Source organism: Phyllostomus discolor, chromosome 9, assembly GCF_004126475.2.
Source record: "Phyllostomus discolor isolate MPI-MPIP mPhyDis1 chromosome 9, mPhyDis1.pri.v3, whole genome shotgun sequence".
Taxonomy (NCBI): Eukaryota; Metazoa; Chordata; class Mammalia; order Chiroptera; family Phyllostomidae; genus Phyllostomus; species Phyllostomus discolor.
Window position 1 is genome coordinate 10,488,785 of NC_040911.2, and position 19,361 is coordinate 10,508,145.

Consider the following 19,361-nt stretch of genomic DNA (forward strand, 5'->3'; position numbering starts at 1 on the left):
GGTGTACCCTTTTAGCCACTGAAAGACATATTATTGTGTGGGACAACTTAAGAATTAGCAACAAGAGGCCTGGCCAGCTGGCTCAGCTCGTTGCTGCATCATTCTGTACACCAAAAGGTTGTGAGTTCAGTCCCCGGTCAGGGCACATACAAGAGGCAACCAACCAGTGTTTCTCTCTTACATGGATGTTTCTCTCTCTCTGTCTCTCCCCTTCCTCTCTCTCCCCTTCTTCTCTCTCCCCTCCCTCTCTCTCTAACATCGATAAACATATCTTTGGGTGAGGATTAAAGAAAGAATTAGCAACAAGGGAGCAGCAGCATTCTCATTTTTCACTTTGGAATGGGACTTCCAGCTGCACTCTGAGCCAGGAAGCCTGTGGGCTGTCGGCCAATGCGCCCGGCACCTCCACTGTCTCTTTGCCTCCCTCTAGTGTCCAGGTGAAATTCCATCTTCACGGGCGAGAGGGCAGTGGTGAGCAAACCATCAAATACAGGGACCCCTCCTTACCGCTGAGTGTCAGGGAGGCATTGGGCGGTAGGAATCGCCAAATGAAGAGACCTCATCCTGCCCCTGGGGCATTTTCCACCTGGTGCCCATGGACCGGTCTCAACTACAGACACCATGTGCAGAGACCAGGGTAGGGCTTTATCGGTGGAATTTACTGGTTCTTTGGTCTCGAGTAGCCTCCTCCCCTTATGATAATACTTGGGTTCTGCAGCCTCCTCCCTCTTCAGTCCCATCCATGCATGGCCCTGCTGTGTGGTTTCCTGCCGATGACCCTGAGCAGTGACAAGGCAGCCTCGGTGGCACTCGCCACCTGCCTCATGCTGGGGCAGTGTGGGCCCAGGGAGGGGCCCGGCCACTGGGCAGCGGCACAGGGAGACCCCGCTGCGTCTGTGACATCAGCAGCCCGGGGTGCTCAGTCCGCCCTGAGACCAGACTCCAGTGTCCTTCCCTGAGAAGTGAATTGTACTTCATAAACATTTCTCACACACACAAAGTGCTTCTGTGTAACAGATTGAGAGTTGTGTTGAAGAGGTGGCCAGTTTGGTGACCAGTTTGACTTCCGTAGCTGAGAATTCAGTAAAAAAAAACCTAAGCGGACATAATTATAAGGAATGTATATTTGCAAGGTTTTTTGTACCTTCTCCAGTGTTACTCTCATTTAAAGGCATATTTTATCTCAACCACTTATGACAGCATTTCTCCACATTGCATTCTACAGAACTGCGGGGTCCTGGGTGTTGCTAAGCCTTTCTTCCTGTAGAAGCTTCTGTGTTCAGATGTTTGGGCAAGAAGGCATTACTGCACCCACGTCTTAAGGATTCCTGATGTGAGTGCATTAAAAGTCTGAGAGAGATTGCCATTTCTGGAAGAAAAAAGTGTTCACTTTTATTAAATCTAAATTTCCCAAAATTAGTTTCTTAAGAAACCTATAAACATCTCCCTGAGGAAAGTGTCCTAAAAATTAGAGTTCGGAAATTCTAAGTTATTAGCCTCAAAACTCTGCGCTCTGAGGCTGAACTCGGCAGGTCATCTGGTCGACCTTCAGGGAAGGATGTTTTCAGACACAGCCGCAAGGTCCGGTGGGAAGCCATTTGCTGCAGACAGCAGAGCATCTGATGAACAAAACAGGGTGAAACTCCTCCGTCCTGCCATTCCAAGAGGCAGGATGTTCCTTTTTACAGGGACTGGGAGGGAGCTGTCCTTCTGTGTAGTCAGAAAGAACTTCCCGGTGGCTCTACCGCTGAGCTCACTGTAACAGAGTTATTGCACAGATTCGCCTCAGCTGCCAGTTCTCGCCCCTGCCCGCCTGTCTCCTCTAAATATAACAGCCTCAAGTAATTTTCTCAAATACCACTGTTTGCTGTGCCACACTCCCCCACCACCAGCAGCAGCGTTATAAAAGAACTCAGTATTTCATGTTTAGTAACGGGCCTCAGTGGATTTCACCACATGCACCCCCAGAGGACGAGCATTCGGGTTTAGTGTTGTGCTAAGGAAAACATTCCAGCGCCGGTTACCAAGGAAATCGGGGAGCTACAGACTGAGGGGAGTGATTCATACACGAAACTACAACAAAGGACAGGCACATTGTTTGCCCTGAGTGTTAAAGTCATAACTCAAGTGATGGGCCACTGAAGAGGCAAGAGGCTGGCTTCGATGGCATTGGCTGCAAAAAGAATTCAGTGCCCCGGGTGGGTTTCTTTGATCATGGTGGTGCCCCCAAAAGTTCCTTGACTTCGAGGCAGGGGTTTTCCAACCTGTGACTCATGGGCCACACGAAGCCCAAGATGGCTATGAATGTGGCCCAACACAAAATTGTAAATTTACTTAAAACATTATGAGATTTTTTTTTTTGTTTTCTTTAGTGTTTGTGTATCTAATGTGTGGCCAAGACAACTCTTTTTCTTCCAGTGTGGCCCAGAGACACCAAAAGGGGGGACCCCCCGGGAGGAGGGCTGGTAGCTGCTTTAGCACTAACCAGCTGAGTGTCATCGGGAGGGTCTCTGGGCCTCAGTTTCCTCCTCTGTAAACAAAAGGGGCAAGGGGAACCCTGAAGACCTTTCTTCCCTTGCAAATATTTTTTTGCAATTTGGTGCAATATAGCTTTAAGTAAAAGTAATATAAGCCCTGCTAGCCCCGTGAGTCCCTGTGCGGTCACTGCTTTGTCCTGCATCTAAGTGAGTGCCAAGACTCCGAGACGTGCCCAGCTGTACCACCGAAACAGAGAACCTACTGTGTCTAACAGATGAATAATCAACATTCAGCTGTTCCGCTCAGCCATAAGAAAAGCCAGAGGCCAGACGAGCCGTGCATCTGGAATATCACAGGCAGCTAAGCGGTTTCATGTGTTTGGGACTAATTAATAAGCCAAATGTTTCATCACAGTCGATTTTTTTGGATGAGGAGGTAATGATTATTATTAAGTAAAAACCTCCTTTTCCTCTTTTTTTTTTTTTTAAGTTTGCATTGTGCGGTGCCTGTAACGTTACAGTCAGGGGGATTTAAAAGCAAGCACAGCCTCAGCTGTTTGTTTGGCGGGCGGGGAGCAGCAGGGGCAGGGAGGAATGGCCTCTGGTCGCTGAGAGGTCACCCTGCACACAGGCACGGCGACCCCTCCAGCTCGCTCAGCCACTTTGATTCTCCCTTTGAGAATACGGAGCTGGAGCCAGCTCAGTCGCTCCAGGGAGTCTGTGTAGCCCCGATGAGGAGACACAGGAAGGGTGTGTTGGCTCCACAGTAATTAGCCTACAGATCTCTAGTTTTCAACTTCTGTTTACTTTCTGATAACATGACCGCGACCCCCCAGGGTCACTTATCACAGTTCAAAGTGTCAGGGGCGGCCAGGTGTTTCATATAACTTTCAAGCTCCACGGACCCACGCATCGGTGGTTCTCCACCTGGGAGCTTTAAAACGTGCCGATACCGTCCCCCTGCGGTGGTTCCCAGATGGGCGGGCTGCAGCACGGGTGATCAGATTCTTCAAAGCCCCCCACCTGGCTGTAACGTGCTATCAGGGTTGAGAACTCCGGCCAGGGCACAAATCAGCACCATCAGCTTTTAAAAGTAAGCACAACTTGTTCGCTTCTGACACTGCTCGTGTGAAATATGTCGGGAACATTCTTTAGTTTTTCTAAGTTTATTAATTATTACTAGTATGGTATGTAAGGAATTCTTTTTCTGATGCTTAGGCTATATGCATATCCCAGCATCAGTAAAAATTAGAGCTACCTGCCCCCATGTGGCTAATTGGTAATATTGCACCTTTACAATAGGAAAGGGTTGGAGCAAGATGTTAAGTGATACCTCCCTTAACATGGTCTTGGTCATGGTCAGAGCCACTCAATGGCTGCATGGGGAGGACTGAAAATGAAGTCTAAGATGTCTAGCCAGATTTCTAAATGAATGGTTAATGTAGCACAGCCAGGGTTATTCTAGCTCCACATCAGACAGTGCTGTGGACAAACAGCATCGTTGAGGAGCCCCGATTCAGGACGGACTGCATGCGCCCATCTCCACATGGCGGTGTATCATCACACCCTCTGAGAGCTCCTTCCAAAGGACACACCTCTGTCGTTTTGTAGATAGCTTAATTTCCTAACAGATACCAACAATAGCAATCACATTAACGTTTATGGAGCACCTGTCACGTACGCGGCACTGTTCTGGGAACTCGCAGGTGTCCTTGATGCCTCACAGCAAGGCCAGGGGGTGAATGCCATCTCCCTCTTTACATCCGAGAGGACAGCTGCTCACAGAAGCCGTGCCCTCCACCCGGAAAGGGCTCGAGCGACAACGTCAGGGTTCAGTCCGGACAGTCGGACTCCGCCAGAGCCGGCACTCCTCGCCACTCTGTTCCTGCCTGTGGGAGCCTCAGAAGCCTGGGGACGAAGTTCACCTTGACCTCTGCTCTGATCATCTCTCAAACGGGCAGACAACAGGCCAGGCATCCTCAGTCAAAGACCGCTCAGCAGAGCTGCCCCCCTGGAGCAGCCCATGTGCTTCTGCGGCACTCGGGGGGCTTTGCTGGAAGGGTGCACGGGCCCTCTCCTGGGACTTGGGATTTGGGAGAACAGGCACCCGCGCCGTTGTGGTGCTGGTGCTGGTCTGGCGAGCACACCGGGCACCGCCGCCCTGGGGCCAGCCTGGCAGATGGCTCTAGGGTGTTCGGAACAGAACTCCCAGCAGCAGGCTCCCTGCTGTGCCCTGTTCAGAGGCTGTAAGTACCCAGCCTCAGCCCCCAGGGAGACCGAAGTTATTTTCCTTCTCTGTAAAGGAGATTGAACTAAAGATACATTAGTTCTAACACCCCGTGATATAGACAAAATAGTCTAGAAGCTGATGAAGAGGTTTACTATTATGAAAATATCAAATCGCCTTAATTACACCAACACTTGGAAAGTTCAACCAAGTACATAAAAGCAGAGGTGAAAGTATGGGGTTGAACCCTTGTTTGTGATGGCCTTGCTCCGCCAGTTCGGTAAAAGGAAGGCCATTCACAAAGCATTTTAAACAGATGTCCTCGTTTATTTTGCATTTCCAGCACCCCACACGGGGCCTGGCAAGTAGCAAATGCTCCAGAGATAGGCTAGGGAGGAGAGGTGGGTGGAGGAATGCGTGGGTGAGCAGACAGACCCACAAAGGGGTGAGAGACAGAAGTGGGTGGGAAGATGGGACGGATGGGACAGGGAGGTTGTGGGAGGGGGCTGTTCAGTGGGCTAGTAGACGGCGTACCATGGATGAATGCTGGGCTGGGAGAGGTTCATGTTACCCAGCTGCCCTTAAGTAGTAGCAGACCTGGCACTGGGGCCGTTGTTTATGCCAGGAGCCGCCATTCAAAACCGTGAGCACAGACCAGGTTGGTTCAGGTGTCAGTCATTTACCTCTGAGTATGCTCTTGCACAGAAATCTCCTTGTGTCTCAGGCGCTGGAGACTGAGCCTAAATAACTCTAATTTGCCTCAGGTGAGTTTAAGCTCCACAGGCAAATCGGGCTGTGAATCAGTACCTTAAACAAGGGGGAGGAGCCCAGAGGAAACTGCGTGATCCATGAGAAAGGCATCGGACTCAGGCTCAGGAGACCTCCGTGGTAAACCCACGTCTGTTGTCCCCTTGCTAGGGACTTTCAGAAAGGGTGGCTTAAAGGACAGAAGTGCATTGTCACCATTTTGGAGGTTATGAGTCTGAGAGCGGCGTGTGGGCAGGGCTGGCCCCTGAGGTCTGTGTCTCTCTCTCCCCTGGATCCTGGAGGTTCGCTGGAACACCCGGTGCCCCTGGGCTTCCGCTGCATCGCCCTGACCTCTGCCTTCGTCTCCACATGGTGCTGTCCCCGGGCATGTGTGTTCAAATGTCCCCCTTTGTGTAAAAACACCAGTCCTGTTCGACCACATGCCCCTTTACTCCAGCACGGCATCATCTTAAGTAATGACATCTGCAATGACCCTATTTTCAAATGAGGTCACAGTCTGAGGCACCGGGGTTTCGACCTATGAATTGGGAAGGGCGGGGACAATTCAACGTCGAACACCCTATTTCACAGACGTATTTTGAGCACCCACTATGTGAGCTACCGGGAAGCGACCCCAGTTCTTAGGTGGCCCCCACTCCGGCCCCAGCGTCCCCTCTGCAGGGAGGCCTGGAACACCTGCCATTTGAGTGGGACACGTGGGGAATGCCCCCTGACCTCAGAGGACAGCAGTGTCTCCCTACACAGGGAGGTGGGCTTCACGGAAGGCTTGAGCTGGGTCTCGCCGGGGGGTAGAATTCCACGACTGGAGGCCGCAGTGAGGGCGTCCCGGAAGACAGAGCCGTGGGGACAAAAGCTCGTGGGCCAAGAGCCACGAGAGATGACTGGGGGGAGACATTTCTCTGCTGTCCCCGAGCGCCCTTCCAGATCGCGGTGTTACCAGTCACACGAAGAGCACGCCTGGTCCGACCCCTAAAGCCACTGTCGCACCGCCCTGTCCACCCCAACAAAATGCCATGCCTCAGTCACCCCACTCTGGGCCCACTCCACCGCCACCTTCCGCACAGCCCTGGTGGTCTTCACCTTCTCGTTGGTAGCGAGGTGACCTCTGGTGCCTCGTCGCCCAGCACTCAGGTGCCTGCGGCCCTTTCAGTGTCGTAGGGTGAGAGCTGCGTGAATTCTTGGCCACGTCACCCTGTGACGCACCCATTTTTCCCTTAGCAAAATACGACTTCACAAAAAAAGCCCTTGGAGCTCCCGGTTCTCCAGAACGTGGCATTGGGACCCTTCCCGCTGGGTGGGGCTGCAGTGCCTTCTGGGCGGGGCCTGTTGTTCCCTTGGCGCCCCGTGGGCGTGTCCAGAGCGCCGGCACGTTTTCCACCCCAGCTTCACCTCTCCACACAGGCCCATGCCCAGCCCGGGTCTGCGGCCCCGCCTGGCCTGGCCTCTGCCTTTGGTCAGCTGGGCGGTCCCAGACGATAAGGACCAGGTCCGTGAGCCCCGCTGCCTGGGCGCGGGGGTAACTGACGGCGTGTGAACACTGGCCTTCGGAGGGGAGTACAGCCGTGTCTCGCTGCTGCAGCCTGCCTCCCGGAAAGGCCCTGATTAAAGGGCCAGGGTTCATGTTTTCCCGCATCAAAGAGAAAGAGGCTGGGCTGCTTAAATGGGAACAGCTGAGCCCAAAACACGGCAGCGTCCCTCCCCCTCTCTCCCTGACCTGGGGCGTGCTGCGGATGCCCTGAGAACCATAGAATCCCCCCGCCACCCCCGCGAGGTCCACCATCAGCCAGTCTGTCCCAGGGCTGCCTCCCGCGATGCTGTCTCTGCGGAGCTGGAAGTCCTCCGGCCTCCCAGGCGACCGACCAGCACCCGTCTCCTCTCTCAGGGCACGACGACAAGTCTGAGAACGCGGTGAGAGCCGGCACCTGCTGCGCTTCGTGCAAGGAGTTCCACCAGATGAAGCAGACGGTGCTGCAGCTGAAGCAAAAGGTGCGTGCCCGGGCGGGTTAGCAAGGATCCCAAAGTAGGAGGGCGTGGCAGAGGCGAGGTGGGGAAATGTTGAGAAGTAACAAAACCCATGACCTCTTGGAGTGTTCACCGAGGTCAGTGCCAGCTAGGCTTAGCCTGGAGCGGTTTGCCCACCAGCCTCGGAGCTGACGGAACGCAGTGAAGGCAGCGGATGGCATGGGTGCGTATTAAAACGGACCCCTGGGTGAGGGGCATTTTTAAAGGTGCCTGTTAGAATGTGGTGAGCCCCGGCCTGAAGGTGTGCCGAGCTGACTTTCAGGTTGCACAGGATTTGGATTCTGATGGTCTTCCTACAGGATTCTGAGCAGTGATCACAGGGGAACGGAGCACCTTACACATGTCAGAGAAATACCAGGTCTTCTTGAATTGTGGAGGAAGGCGTGGGGGAGTCAGGAGTCTCTGAGGTCCTGGACCCGTGAGGCTGCCCTTCCCTGAGGGTTTTCACTCTAGCTAAAGGGCCCCCAAGCTCCCTTGGGGTGCATGCGCACGAGGGTTGAGGGCAGTGAGGGGCTCTTTGGGAGACAGTGTTGATGCTTTGACGTTCCAGGCTGGGGAGCCAGCCTCCCAGGCCAAACTAGGTCCCCTGGGGCCCTGACCGGTGTGGCTCAGCTGGTTGGCTCAGACAAAGGGATATTATCGTGGAAAGGTTTCACAGCCGCTGTGAACAACACATGTGAAGACTCTCCCAGCAGAGGGGCCTTCACTCCCTGACAGGTTCCTTCTCTCTCTCTCTCTCTCTCTCTCTCTAGATCGCCCTGCTCCCCAACAGCGCCGCCGACCTGGACAAGTACATCACTGGGAACAAGGTGCTGGCCTCCAACGCCTACCTGCCGGGACCTCCCGGCCTGCCTGGGGGCCAGGGCCCTCCGGGTGAGTGTGGGCAGGGCATCGAGGGGGACAGTCACCCGCCAGGGCCTCCCGAGAGCTCACATTTAGTGGGGGCTGGGTGCAGCTGTGTGGCTTCCGTGGGCAGGGGCAGGAGCGGGAACCCAGGGGGTACCCACACCTGTGTGAAGAGAGGGCCTTGGGAAACGGGGTCCCCAAGCCTGAGCAACCCTCATGGCCAGTAGTCATTTGGAGGACAAAGGTCAGTGGTCCCGCCATTGGATAAGACTCTTAGAGATCATTTTAAGTTACAGAGAAACAACGTGGAAACTACATTTTAACATTAATACATACAAAAGCAGACTTGATTCATGAGCTCCTGTGGGCCCTAACAGTGCAAGACCGGCTGGGTTCCCCTCCTCCCCAGTTGTTTTCTCCTTCCCGCTGTTTGTGAACACATTTGCACCAATGTTGGCTTATACCTATATTTTTTCTTTGCAAGTCGACCCTACTGAGATACCATTATATCCAATAAAACTATCCATTTAAATTACAACTTGTGACACATGTACACATCCTGTATGAAGCCCTCGCTAACCCCGCCCTGTATCGGTATCTGCATCAAGATAGAGACCGTTTCCGTCACCCAAAAACACACCCTTGTGCCTGTTTGTAGTCTGTCCCCACCCCCACTGCAGGCCACCGCTGACTTGCTTTCCCTCACTGCGGTTTCGTCCTAGAACTGCATAGCAATGAACTTCATAGTGTGTATTTTTTGTCTGGCTTTGCTCATCCGCCATACTGTGTTGGAGATTCACCCTTACTATTTTGAAGAAAATGTCAAATGTCCTATCATTTCATCAGAGTACATGCAATGAGAACTTTAAAAATTAGTTGCCAAATGCTCTATGTTCTATCTTACAAATATGAAATGCATTTTGTATGTTTATGATTTACTCCATGGATAGATAGATCATTAGGTTTTTTGACACCCATAAAGAAAATGATGTAAATGTTAGCAAGTGATTCTAAAACAGGGAAAGGCTTTATCCCTGTTTGCCGTTGCTCAGCAGTATGCTAGGTGCTGTGAGGGACCTCCTGACATGCTCACTGGGCAGACAAGGCACAGAGCGAAAGCGAATAGCATCCAACAGGATCCGCAGGCCTGGCCTCAGTGCACAGTGCTCCCTGCTGTGGACCTTAAAGCAGGGGGGACCATTGCAGCCTGCCCCGATTGGGGTCCCGGGGCTTGAGCTGGATGTGAAACAAAGACTGGTAGGACCTGTCCAAACAGGGAGGGCACAGGCAGATTTTGGGTTGGAAGGTCAGCAAGAACAAAGGCTCAAAATTCTCCCCAAGCTATTTATGGGTTTTCTTCTCTACTCATATCTTAGTCTCCCGGTTGCCATCAAACACAGGTGGCCCAGGTCTCAGTCTATAGAGGGGACAAGAACTGGTCTGGGACTTTGGTGTGGACTCCTGTTCGTCCCCTTGGCTGGCAGTGCTCTGGGTCACAGTGGGGTTTTCTCCAGCAGGTGCCTCACAAAGGAAGCTTCTCACTGCTCTGAGTAGACTTGGGTCTCTTCCTACAAATCGATTCCTTAAGCACAGTGGGCTCCACGCTGCTCCAAGAGGACGCGCCTACTCTGCTAACCTGCAGAGAGTCCATCTCCAGGCCAGTCCACGTGTCCTCCCACAGGGACGAGCTAGGAACAGGGGAGCCATTCATTGGCTGGCTGTCTTCCCAGTCTGCCGTCTGGTTTCTCACATGGTGTGAGCTGTCCAGGGTCCTTGACGGAGCGGAAAGTGATGGAGGACTCTGCCCCGGCTCTGTCTTCCAATCCTGTTTCTTTCTCACTCCTCACTTCTAGCATCGGCCCTTCATTGGGAGGTATTAGGGCAGCTAGAGAAACAATAAGGTTTCTCTTCCCCTTAACTAAAAGTCCAGGCCCTGGGCCTGTGATTGTTTGGGGCACCAACACCAGAAACTACACTAAGTTGGGATCCTTGGGCTTTGGAGGCGAGGGGGTGGCTGCTGCTCCCTGGCCCCCACTCTTGTGTATCAGGTGGTGCCGCTTGCACACCAAAGCCCCACACTTGAAAGGCATTGCACACACAGTGATCTCTGAAGTCGTTGGTTACACCGTTGGTAAATGATGGTAAAGCGTGGTCTCTGGCCTGTCCTCGTGCTGTCAGAGGTAGTGTCTCATTATGGGAGGCGTCCGGTCCCCCTCCCAGTAAGTTCTGCAGGATGCACCTGGACCCGGCGTTGCGGGTAGAGGTGTGAAACAGGTCTGAATGGAATATCGACCGCCTCTGGCATCGGCCTGACTATTCAAGGAAAGCCTAACAGTGTTCGTAGTGCCTTTATGTGTGAGGTGCTCTGCAGAGTGACGCATGCAGGTATCTAAAATCTCACTGAATACTGGCAGCCACTCTGCAAGGTAGATTTATATCAGCCCAGCTTCTCAGAGGAGAAGCAAAGGGTGAAAGAGGGCGAGCGGCTTGTCCAGGATTCAGACTGAAGTCTTAGATGCCGACACCTGTGCTGTCGGCCACGATCCCAGTGTGGTAGCTGCCGCCCTGCCATGACCGGGGGGACACAGAGGAACTGACAGTTATAGGAGACGTGGAAGAGGCAAACTGTTTAGGAGCTGCTTGTGGATTGGATAAGGGGGTGTGGAAACAGGGAAATCTATAGAAGACGCGCAAGATTCCGGCTTGAGTGCACGAGTGACTGGTGGTTCACGGAAAGAGAGGAAGATGCGGAAGTCAATGTAGACCATAGTAAGTTTGAGATGCCAGTGAGTGGGGCATCCCATTAGAGGTGTCAGAAGGCCAAGGGCAGAGCGCACAGAGAATCGTCTTCCAGAGTTTGCGGATTCTGGAGAGTCCCTGCCCTGCTCTTCCTGGCAGGACGAGGCGCTAATGAGCTATTCTCTAATTGCAGGCTCGCCGGGACCGAAGGGCAGCCCAGGCTTCCCCGGTGTGCCGGGCCCTCCAGGGCAGCCAGGCCCACGGGGTTCCATGGGGCCCATGGGACCATCGCCTGACCTGTCCCACGTTAAGCAAGGCCGGAGGGGCCCTGTGGTCAGTATTTTCCCAGAGACCCTCTCGACCGTTGTTGAGGAAATCGTGTTCTTGTCCCCTGCTTTCTCCTCCTGCTAAACTATATCCCTGTGTCTCGTAGGGCCCGCCAGGCGCCCCAGGAAGAGACGGCTCTAAGGTCAGTCTAACGAGTGGTTCCTCTGCCTCTGGGAAGCCCTAGCACTGCGTGCTGTCCTCATTTTACATGGGGAAACTGAGGCACAGATAGATTCTCCCCCCCCCAAGAAAAATCTAAAAAGCCATTTCCTCAACATGTGAAACACCCCTAAAAACAAAACAGCCACCAAAACCATGCCTAAGAGAGGTTCGTCCTGTAAATCTGGAACAAAGCCCTGTGTGGTCATGGTCATGGATGTCTTTCTCTCCAGCCAGGGTCCTTCTGTAGGGCTGTTTTCCCTGTGACACGTTTAAGTCCAGAACAGGCACGTTCCATTCTGTGTCAGCTCTCACGCTGAGAGCTGCCTACTACCTGCCTCGTAAAGTCTGTGCGAGTTACTTTAGAAAGCTCCTAAAGTATTCCGCACACTGCCTAGAAATACAAGCATTCCTCTTGCCACATCTGGTTTGTAAATGTGTGACCTCAGAGTTAAATCTGAATGAGAGACATTTGACCCAAGCAGTTCTGTTCCAATAAGCAGTCCCAGGAGTCCAGCGTAAGCTTCCGTTTGCTCCGATGGAAACACTGCTTGTTTCGGGTGGGGGCCGTGGTCGTGGTAGGCGTGTAAATAGAGGCTGTGGGGGTGGCATTCACGTGGTCCAGAAAGCTAACCTTGACCTTTCTGCTTTTAGGGGGAGAGAGGAGCCCCTGGACCCAGAGGATCTCCTGTAAGTAGTGCCGTCTGTCTTGCCTCCCCGTGAGAATGTTCTCGGGGCTGCAGCCCTGAGTGGGTCTCGTTAGCAGAAGCCGGCTCCTCCCAGCCAACGTGCAGCTGACCAGAATAGTGCAAGGGTTTTAGAAGGAAAGTCATAGGGGTCTTTAGCAGCTGCTTGGGATTTATCTTGACAATTTGTTTTCTATTGTTCTTTCTTTTATCACGGCTAACCTTTATTGGAAATAGCTTAAGATTCAAAACCTCAGGTTGCCAAGAGTCTATTTCCAGGTTATGTCCTAAAATATCTGAAGAGACTAGAAAGGGAAAAAAAGCTCTATGGGCTAAGTCCTACCTGTGAAGGCTTAAGAACTTAGCCACTGCTGCAGCCCCAGCAGGGCAGTGGCCATCCCCTCCAGAAAGGACAGAGACAGGTAGGGTGGCCGGGGCCGCTGAGAAGAAGTCAGCTGGAGATGTGCGTGGTGTCTGGGAGATCAACGGTGCTAGTCAGTAGTATCCAAAAGCACAGAAACGTCAAGCAACTCCATTGCTTTGGAAGAGGTCACTGTCGTTTCCGAAGAAGGACAGAGAGCTTCAGTGTTAGAGGCAGGGGGTCTGGGTTCCCATCTCAGCTCTTCCACCCGCCGGCTCTCTGGCCCTGACCACATCACGCAGCCACCTGGGCACCTGCTCCCTTGCCTGTGTGGGGGGCCAAGTGGGATCTGACCTGCCGTGTGTCAGTGAGCGCCCACGGAGGTCGTAATACCGTGTGTCATTCAGGACCTGCAGGCAGGAGCTGCTCTTTCCAGCCCCGTGGCACAGGCCCCTCAGCTCCATTGAGGCTGCAGTCACAGTCAAGCAGCCTTATCAGTACTCTGACTTTATTTTAAAAGACCATGTCTTTGAGCATGTGCTATGGTCTCAGGCCTTTGCCTGCATTAGCTCATTTAAATACTCACTTGGAAACCTATGAAACGTAATGAGGTTGAGACTATTATCGCCTTTTAAGGGATGCGGAGATGGAAACCCAACGAAATTGAGTAACTTGCCCAGGACCAGCTAGTAAGTGGCAGAGCTGAGATTCAACCCCAACAGAACCCCAGTCCCTTAACCCCTGCTCTAAGCGGCCATAGTATCTTCAGATTTCTTTGGAAAGTGGCCTGGGAGTGTTCTTCTGTTCTGTCATTATGCCGCATGGGGTGCAACCTAGAATCTGGAGGAAAGAGAGGTGACTGTCATACAGAAGGTGAGGGTGTCAGAAGGGAAGGGGAGGAGTCCCTGGGGCTACTCTAATAGCCCTGTGTTTTCTCCATTTGGGGCACGGAGTTACAGACTAAGTAGCTGCCAGCCCGCAGCAAAAATGGCCAGTGATGGCGCCTCGGCAGCCCCCACTCTGCAGGGGGCTGAGTCCACAGTGTTCTGGCTATGACCCCTCTCGTGTGCACAGGGCCCCCCTGGTTCCTTCGACTTCCTGCTGCTGATCCTGGCGGACATCCGCAACGACATCACGGAGCTGCAGGAGAAGGTGTTCAGGCCCCAGGCCCGCCCCTCAGCCGAGGACTTCCCTCTCGTTCAGGAATTCTCCAGCTATCCAGAAACCATGGATTTCGGCTCTGGAGACGACTCCGCGGAAAGAACTGAGGCGAGAGACCTGGGGACCCCCAGAGACTCTTATCCTTAGCTCGTGTCATCCCGTGCCACGCATCTGCGTGCCGAAGGAAGGGAAGAGTTTTCACACGTGCAGTCAAATCATCTAAAGAAAAGACCAAAAAAAACACTAAACCCCACCACTGGAGACCTGGACAAGATACATCATTTTCTTTACTCTTTCCTGCCTTCTCCCTACTTCTTGTTTTCCAAATACTGCTTTCAGAGGCTCCCTGCTGGGCGTGCTGGCCATGAGGGAGTAAGCGAATGATTTACGTGCCTCCGCCCGAGAGCAGGTGGGCTGGTCGGCATCGGAACTTCTCCCCCGTTTATTTATTTCTTGTAAGAACTTTCGGCTTTCTGACTTAAGATTCCCACAGTATCTTCAATTTGACAGAATCAGAGGGAACCGTGGCAAGGTGAGCTCGAAGAAATGTGAGGTTATTTGTAAAGAAGAAATAGATACGTGTCCCAAAGAGGCTTTTACTCCTCGGTATGAAAGTAAGGCCTTTTCAATGAAAAGGGAGGAACAACAATGTGTGTGTACTTCAGCGGATGATTCTTTTTCATGGTTGATCTAGTAGATTTTAAATATTCAGCCTCTTGTCCAACCTCCTTTCCCAGTTTTGGTTAAGCTAGGAGAGAGTCCAGGAGGAGCAGCGACTGGGAAGGGTGGAGAAGATACGTACTGTCACAGAGGCTGCCACACTCTAAACTCAAAACCGACCAGTAAGTGTTCAGGTGATGCTTGTCTATCAGTATCCTGTTCAGAAAAGGAAGTTGCTCCAGGTGTAGGACCGAGTCCTCTTTTCAAAACAGAAAACGGAATCAAGTGCCCTGACTCACCTTAGGACAGTGGGCTCCTGGTTTGCCAGGACATGTTAAAGCCGTTTGATCGAATGAATGGGCCTCCTCAGTCAGTCACAGATTCTTTGTTGGACGAGGGTGGCAGACCCTTAGAGAGGCGCAGAAACTCCTGGGCTCGGACCGGGTACCCAGAGGTGTCCTTAGGCTGTGATCCAGGCTGGAGCAAAGGGCACTGGAGCTCAGAGCCAGAAGGGCCAGCTTGGGTTGTTGGCCGAGGGGAAGGGGAACCTCCGGAAGGGACCCCCCACCAATAGGCAGAGGCAAGTAAGTTCGCTCTCGTGGGGAATTAGAAGTTCTCGTCTGGGGCCAGCCAGGCTTGCCAACAGAGAGAATTATACTCTATTGAAAGTTCGCCGAGATGTGGAGGGGGAAAAAAAACAACAGTTTCCCCTGTTTGGCAGAAGTTTCCTTCCCACTGGTCCCATTTTTCTTTAATTGTCCGTAATGTAACTCAAGACCCAGTTCTTGCAGGCCTTCTCTGTGGCTTCCCTCTCCCAGCAAACACGAGGAGCAGTCGGGAAAGGGGCATGTTGCCGAACCTCCCATTCGGTTTGCTCATGCGCTTCTGGGTCCCCAGGGAAGAGGATTCTGGAAAGGGCTTCCTCTGAGTCCCCAGGGTCAGGAGCAGGAGGCTGTGCCCAGAAGATGAGCAGAGGTATCCCCTCCTTTGTAGTATTCTTCGGGACCCTCTTGGCTTTGATGGGCAGCTTGCAGGTTTCTTCAAGGACACGCTCTCATGTGACACATGGAATGGCTTTGCACCCCCTGTGCAGGAGACCGTCACCCTTACACTGGACCCCACCAATTACCCCGCAACAACTCACGTTTGCTTATATTGGTGTTTCCATTTCCCATCCTATGATTCCCCCTATATTTCTGGGAGGTTTGTGTTTAGGTTTCTTTTCCCATCATTTCACATTCCTCCTGGGACACTTGTTTCAAGAGAACTGCTGTTGGTGTTTGCCTGCCTCTTTTCAATCTTCCTGCAGAGAGCCGGCTTCCTGCGGAACCGCCTTCCTTCTGTTCATGATAGAAACACAGGGTGCAGGTCAGTTGGCTTGGCGGCCGAGTCTTTCACCGACACGCCCCTCCTTCTTCCTCAGGCAAATCCCCAGTGCTCGTCCTCCAAAACACGTCACTGCTGAAAGCCAGCGCATTCTCAACGCTCCTCTTTTCGCCTCCTCCCTTCCCTCTCCAGCCTCGCCAGCCATGGTTTCCAATGCACAGAGTAGCTGTGGCTTCCCATCTGGAATGTAGTTAGCGTTTGCCTGCTTGCGGAACACAGTATTTAAAGGGTATGGGTGGGTGAATGCTCAAGGAAATGATGATCAGGCTCTGTGAGACGTGATTAGGTCTGTCTTTGATTTTTTTTATGAGGAATTATATTACCCTTTCTTTTCCTTAACAGTGAACTGTGTTTAGAAATATAATCTTCTTTATCATTAAATGCTCACGAAATGCAAGCCAACTGCACATTGGACATGCAGACGCTAGGATAAATACGTTAAAAGAATGAACCGATGGTGGTAATATCTGGGATTCCTGATACTATTCTAGATAATGTTCACCAGCAAAACACACAATAACCTCTATTTCATCATCTCAGTCTGCTGGGTTGGGTCAATATATAAAATAATTATTCAGGCTCAGATTTTCAAAAGTTGGACAAGGCCCACAGGACTAAAAATTATGTACTCTGCATGCCCAAATTGTATTTTTCACAGAGAAGACATTATAAGGCACTGTTGTTTCTAATGTATCTTTTAGTCATGGGTAGGAAATCAAAGCTTCGCTGTCTAAATAGGCCCATCTGCTCAAACCTGAATGGAAAAGCCATTTGGGGAGTCAAATTTGCTGGACTTTTGCTGAGCCCCTCCATGGATCGTGGGGGTGTGGGGGAGGTCTTTGTAGACATCTTTAACCCTGCAGCGGAAACGTCAGCTGTGGTTTTTTGCACCCTGATAACTGGGACTCGTAAATAGGACTTAATAGTTTGCTTCCATTTCGGGAAAGCAATGGGAATAAAAATCTGATTGAAAATAGTGCAGGGAAGGCACACATTTCATTTTGAGAATATCTTCCTCTTTTCCCAATTCCAGAAGAAGTTACGTACCCCCAAAGGATATGGGGGTACAGAGGGAATGCTGTTGTCTTCTCTCTTCTTTTGTGTTCATTCCAACACCTGCCACAAAGTGATTGACCCACGGAAGTCATGTCTACTGTATTCACTCAGGTGTGCACACAACACAACAGGTCAATAGTGAATGCACACCGGCATGGTATACCTCCCACTGCATCCTACACAAAGGGCATCCTGGGCCTGGCCATGCTCCATGGTTCTGGCCTTGTGAGCCTGTTTCTAGATATGCAAGGGGAGGTATTCTCCACGCCAGACACCTCCCTGGGGTGACAGCAAATCCCTCATCATACTCTGGATGTCACACCCCCTCCCTGCCCCACCCCCGCCACTCCAGCCCGTCCCAGAGAGAGACAGCAGCCTCATTGTGCAAACTGAACATCTGTCAGATAACCTTCCTGACAAAGACATCTATTTGCAAAGAGCCCGGGCCAAACAGCTAGCAGAATAGAGCCATCTAACGTTATTAATGAATTCAGAGAAATAGATGAGTTTTTCCTGGCACTGTCAGCCTGTATGTTTCACAACAAATCAAAACCATGATTTACTATTTGGAAAAAAAAACAACCATGACCATAATTGTTAAAGCATACAATCTCGGGATCACATGTTCCTCCAGCAAAGAGGAGTGCTTCAGGGAAACCACAGGAAAAAGACCCCTTCGCACCTGCCCCAGGGAGCTCAGTGTTCTTTGTTATGTCCCCAGCGCAAGTGCCCTGGTGGTGTCGTGCGTGTCATGACTCCTACTCCCAGTGACTAGCCATATTCTTCTGTAGCCATTTTGTTCATTATTTATAACAGATCCCTATAACAGTGGAGCTAGTATTCAAATAGTGATGAATGTGATACTATGAAGTCCTTTTGACGAGATTGTATATGCTTAATAACAAAGTTATTTTTCTTACGTGGTGGTACTGTGTTTTGTCCCGACACCCAATCCCGTGGAACGCACGGTCTTTTTCCAAGATGAATCCAAGGAGACGGAGGGAGACAGTTCTCCCTGGAGCCAGCACTGCATTCTGGGCTGGCCACGTCCTGGGCGGGGAGTGTGGTCCCCACGTCCGAGTGTGAGCCAAGGGCTGAAGGCCTAGGCTCCACTGAGTTCTGAGTCTCAGAAGCCCACACCCCCCAGCTGGGGGTGAGGGCGTCCTCTGGGACACCGCCCCAAGGTGTGGGGGGGGGGGCATTGTTCAAACCAGGAAGAATCGGGATCATTAGGGGTCCCAAGGAGCTCACGGATGGAAGGCTGTTGGGGCTTCCACCTTTTCCTGCTTCCACTGCATCTCGGGCAACTCAGTTTTAGTGGGGTTGGGATTAGAATTCCTCATAAGGCTTCCTTTGGAGGGGGAAACATTGACTTCCTAAAAAAAAGGCTAAAATAAATAGAATTGGAGGCGGGAGCCCTATGCGTTGGTAGCTGAAGTCCCCTATGTGAGGGTAAGAGGAAGGGAACTTTCCTCAGTTGGGTCATGTGGGAGGACGTTATACACTAAAAGGGGAGGTTGGTCCTAAGGGACTTTGTGCTCCCTAGCAGGTGCCTCTAGCATCCTGAAGCTCACCTATATTTATGCGCCTCCCTTTCCTCTAGCCAGCATTCGTCAAATGCTTGTTGAAAGCTGTGTGCTCTGCTACCCACTACAGACAATGGGGAGCGTAAAAGTCATCATCCCCGTCCTCTTGGGGATTTTTGGCAAAACAGACAAGGATCCTTCCAGGCAAAATAAATTAATCATGTAAATATGCAACTACAAACTGCTAAGTGCTATGAAGAGCAGTCGGGGCTGCAAGAGCCAATAGCAGCTCGTGCCAGTAGGACCCGCCCTTCACTCCCCGGTCACGTGCAAAGCACCCACCCCACAGCCACGCGAGGCCTCGGCCCTCGCAGAGAAAAGCTTCCAGAATCCTCGGGGGGGGGGGGGGAAACAGCAGTCGATGGGAACCTGGGAGACCCCTCCCTATATAATTTTTCCAGTCTTCTTCATTTAAAAAGTGGCTTGATGAACCCCAAGCTGGGAGGACACTGCTCACCGCCTCTGGACACGCCGTGGGTGCAGTTGGCTGGTGACCCCCTGTGCTCTGCCATGACTTCCCAGCGGAATACGAGGCTGGTGTCTTCCCAACTGGGAGGCTGTGGTTTTGAGCAAAGCTTGCCATGCTTCAGAAACACCCTCAGGATTTTCAGCACTGAAAACCTCCAAGGGCAGATTGTCCCCACCAGCTCAGGTCCAGATACCAGGTTCCAGGACGGCCAAGTGCGAACCAGAGCTCAGCCATTGGGGGTGGTCAGGGGACCAAGCAGGACAAGGTGGGGAGCAGCACCAGGAATCCTGTGAGGGTTATGTGGGGGCAACTGCCATTGAATTACAGTGATTTTTCAACCTTTTTCATCTCATGGTACACGTAAACTTACTAAAATTCTGCAGCACACCAAAAAATATGTTCTTCGATGATCTGGCAAAAAGGTAGGTATA

At 52.0% G+C, this 19,361-nt stretch overlaps 1 protein-coding gene across 1 annotated transcript in view; it reads left to right on the plus strand.

Annotated features, from left to right (window-relative positions):
• CCBE1 (collagen and calcium binding EGF domains 1) overlaps positions 1-17,794 on the plus strand; it is a 173,901-nt gene extending 156,107 nt beyond the window's left edge. Inside the window, exons 6-11 of the mRNA XM_028524570.2 lie at positions 7,355-7,458; positions 8,247-8,367; positions 11,273-11,412; positions 11,513-11,548; positions 12,220-12,255; positions 13,687-17,794. Of these exons, the coding sequence (XP_028380371.1) occupies positions 7,355-7,458; positions 8,247-8,367; positions 11,273-11,412; positions 11,513-11,548; positions 12,220-12,255; positions 13,687-13,920 (671 nt within the window). The 3' untranslated portion in view covers positions 13,921-17,794. The remainder of the gene's footprint in view (positions 1-7,354; positions 7,459-8,246; positions 8,368-11,272; positions 11,413-11,512; positions 11,549-12,219; positions 12,256-13,686) is intronic.
• The last annotated feature ends 1,567 nt before the right edge of the window (positions 17,795-19,361 follow it).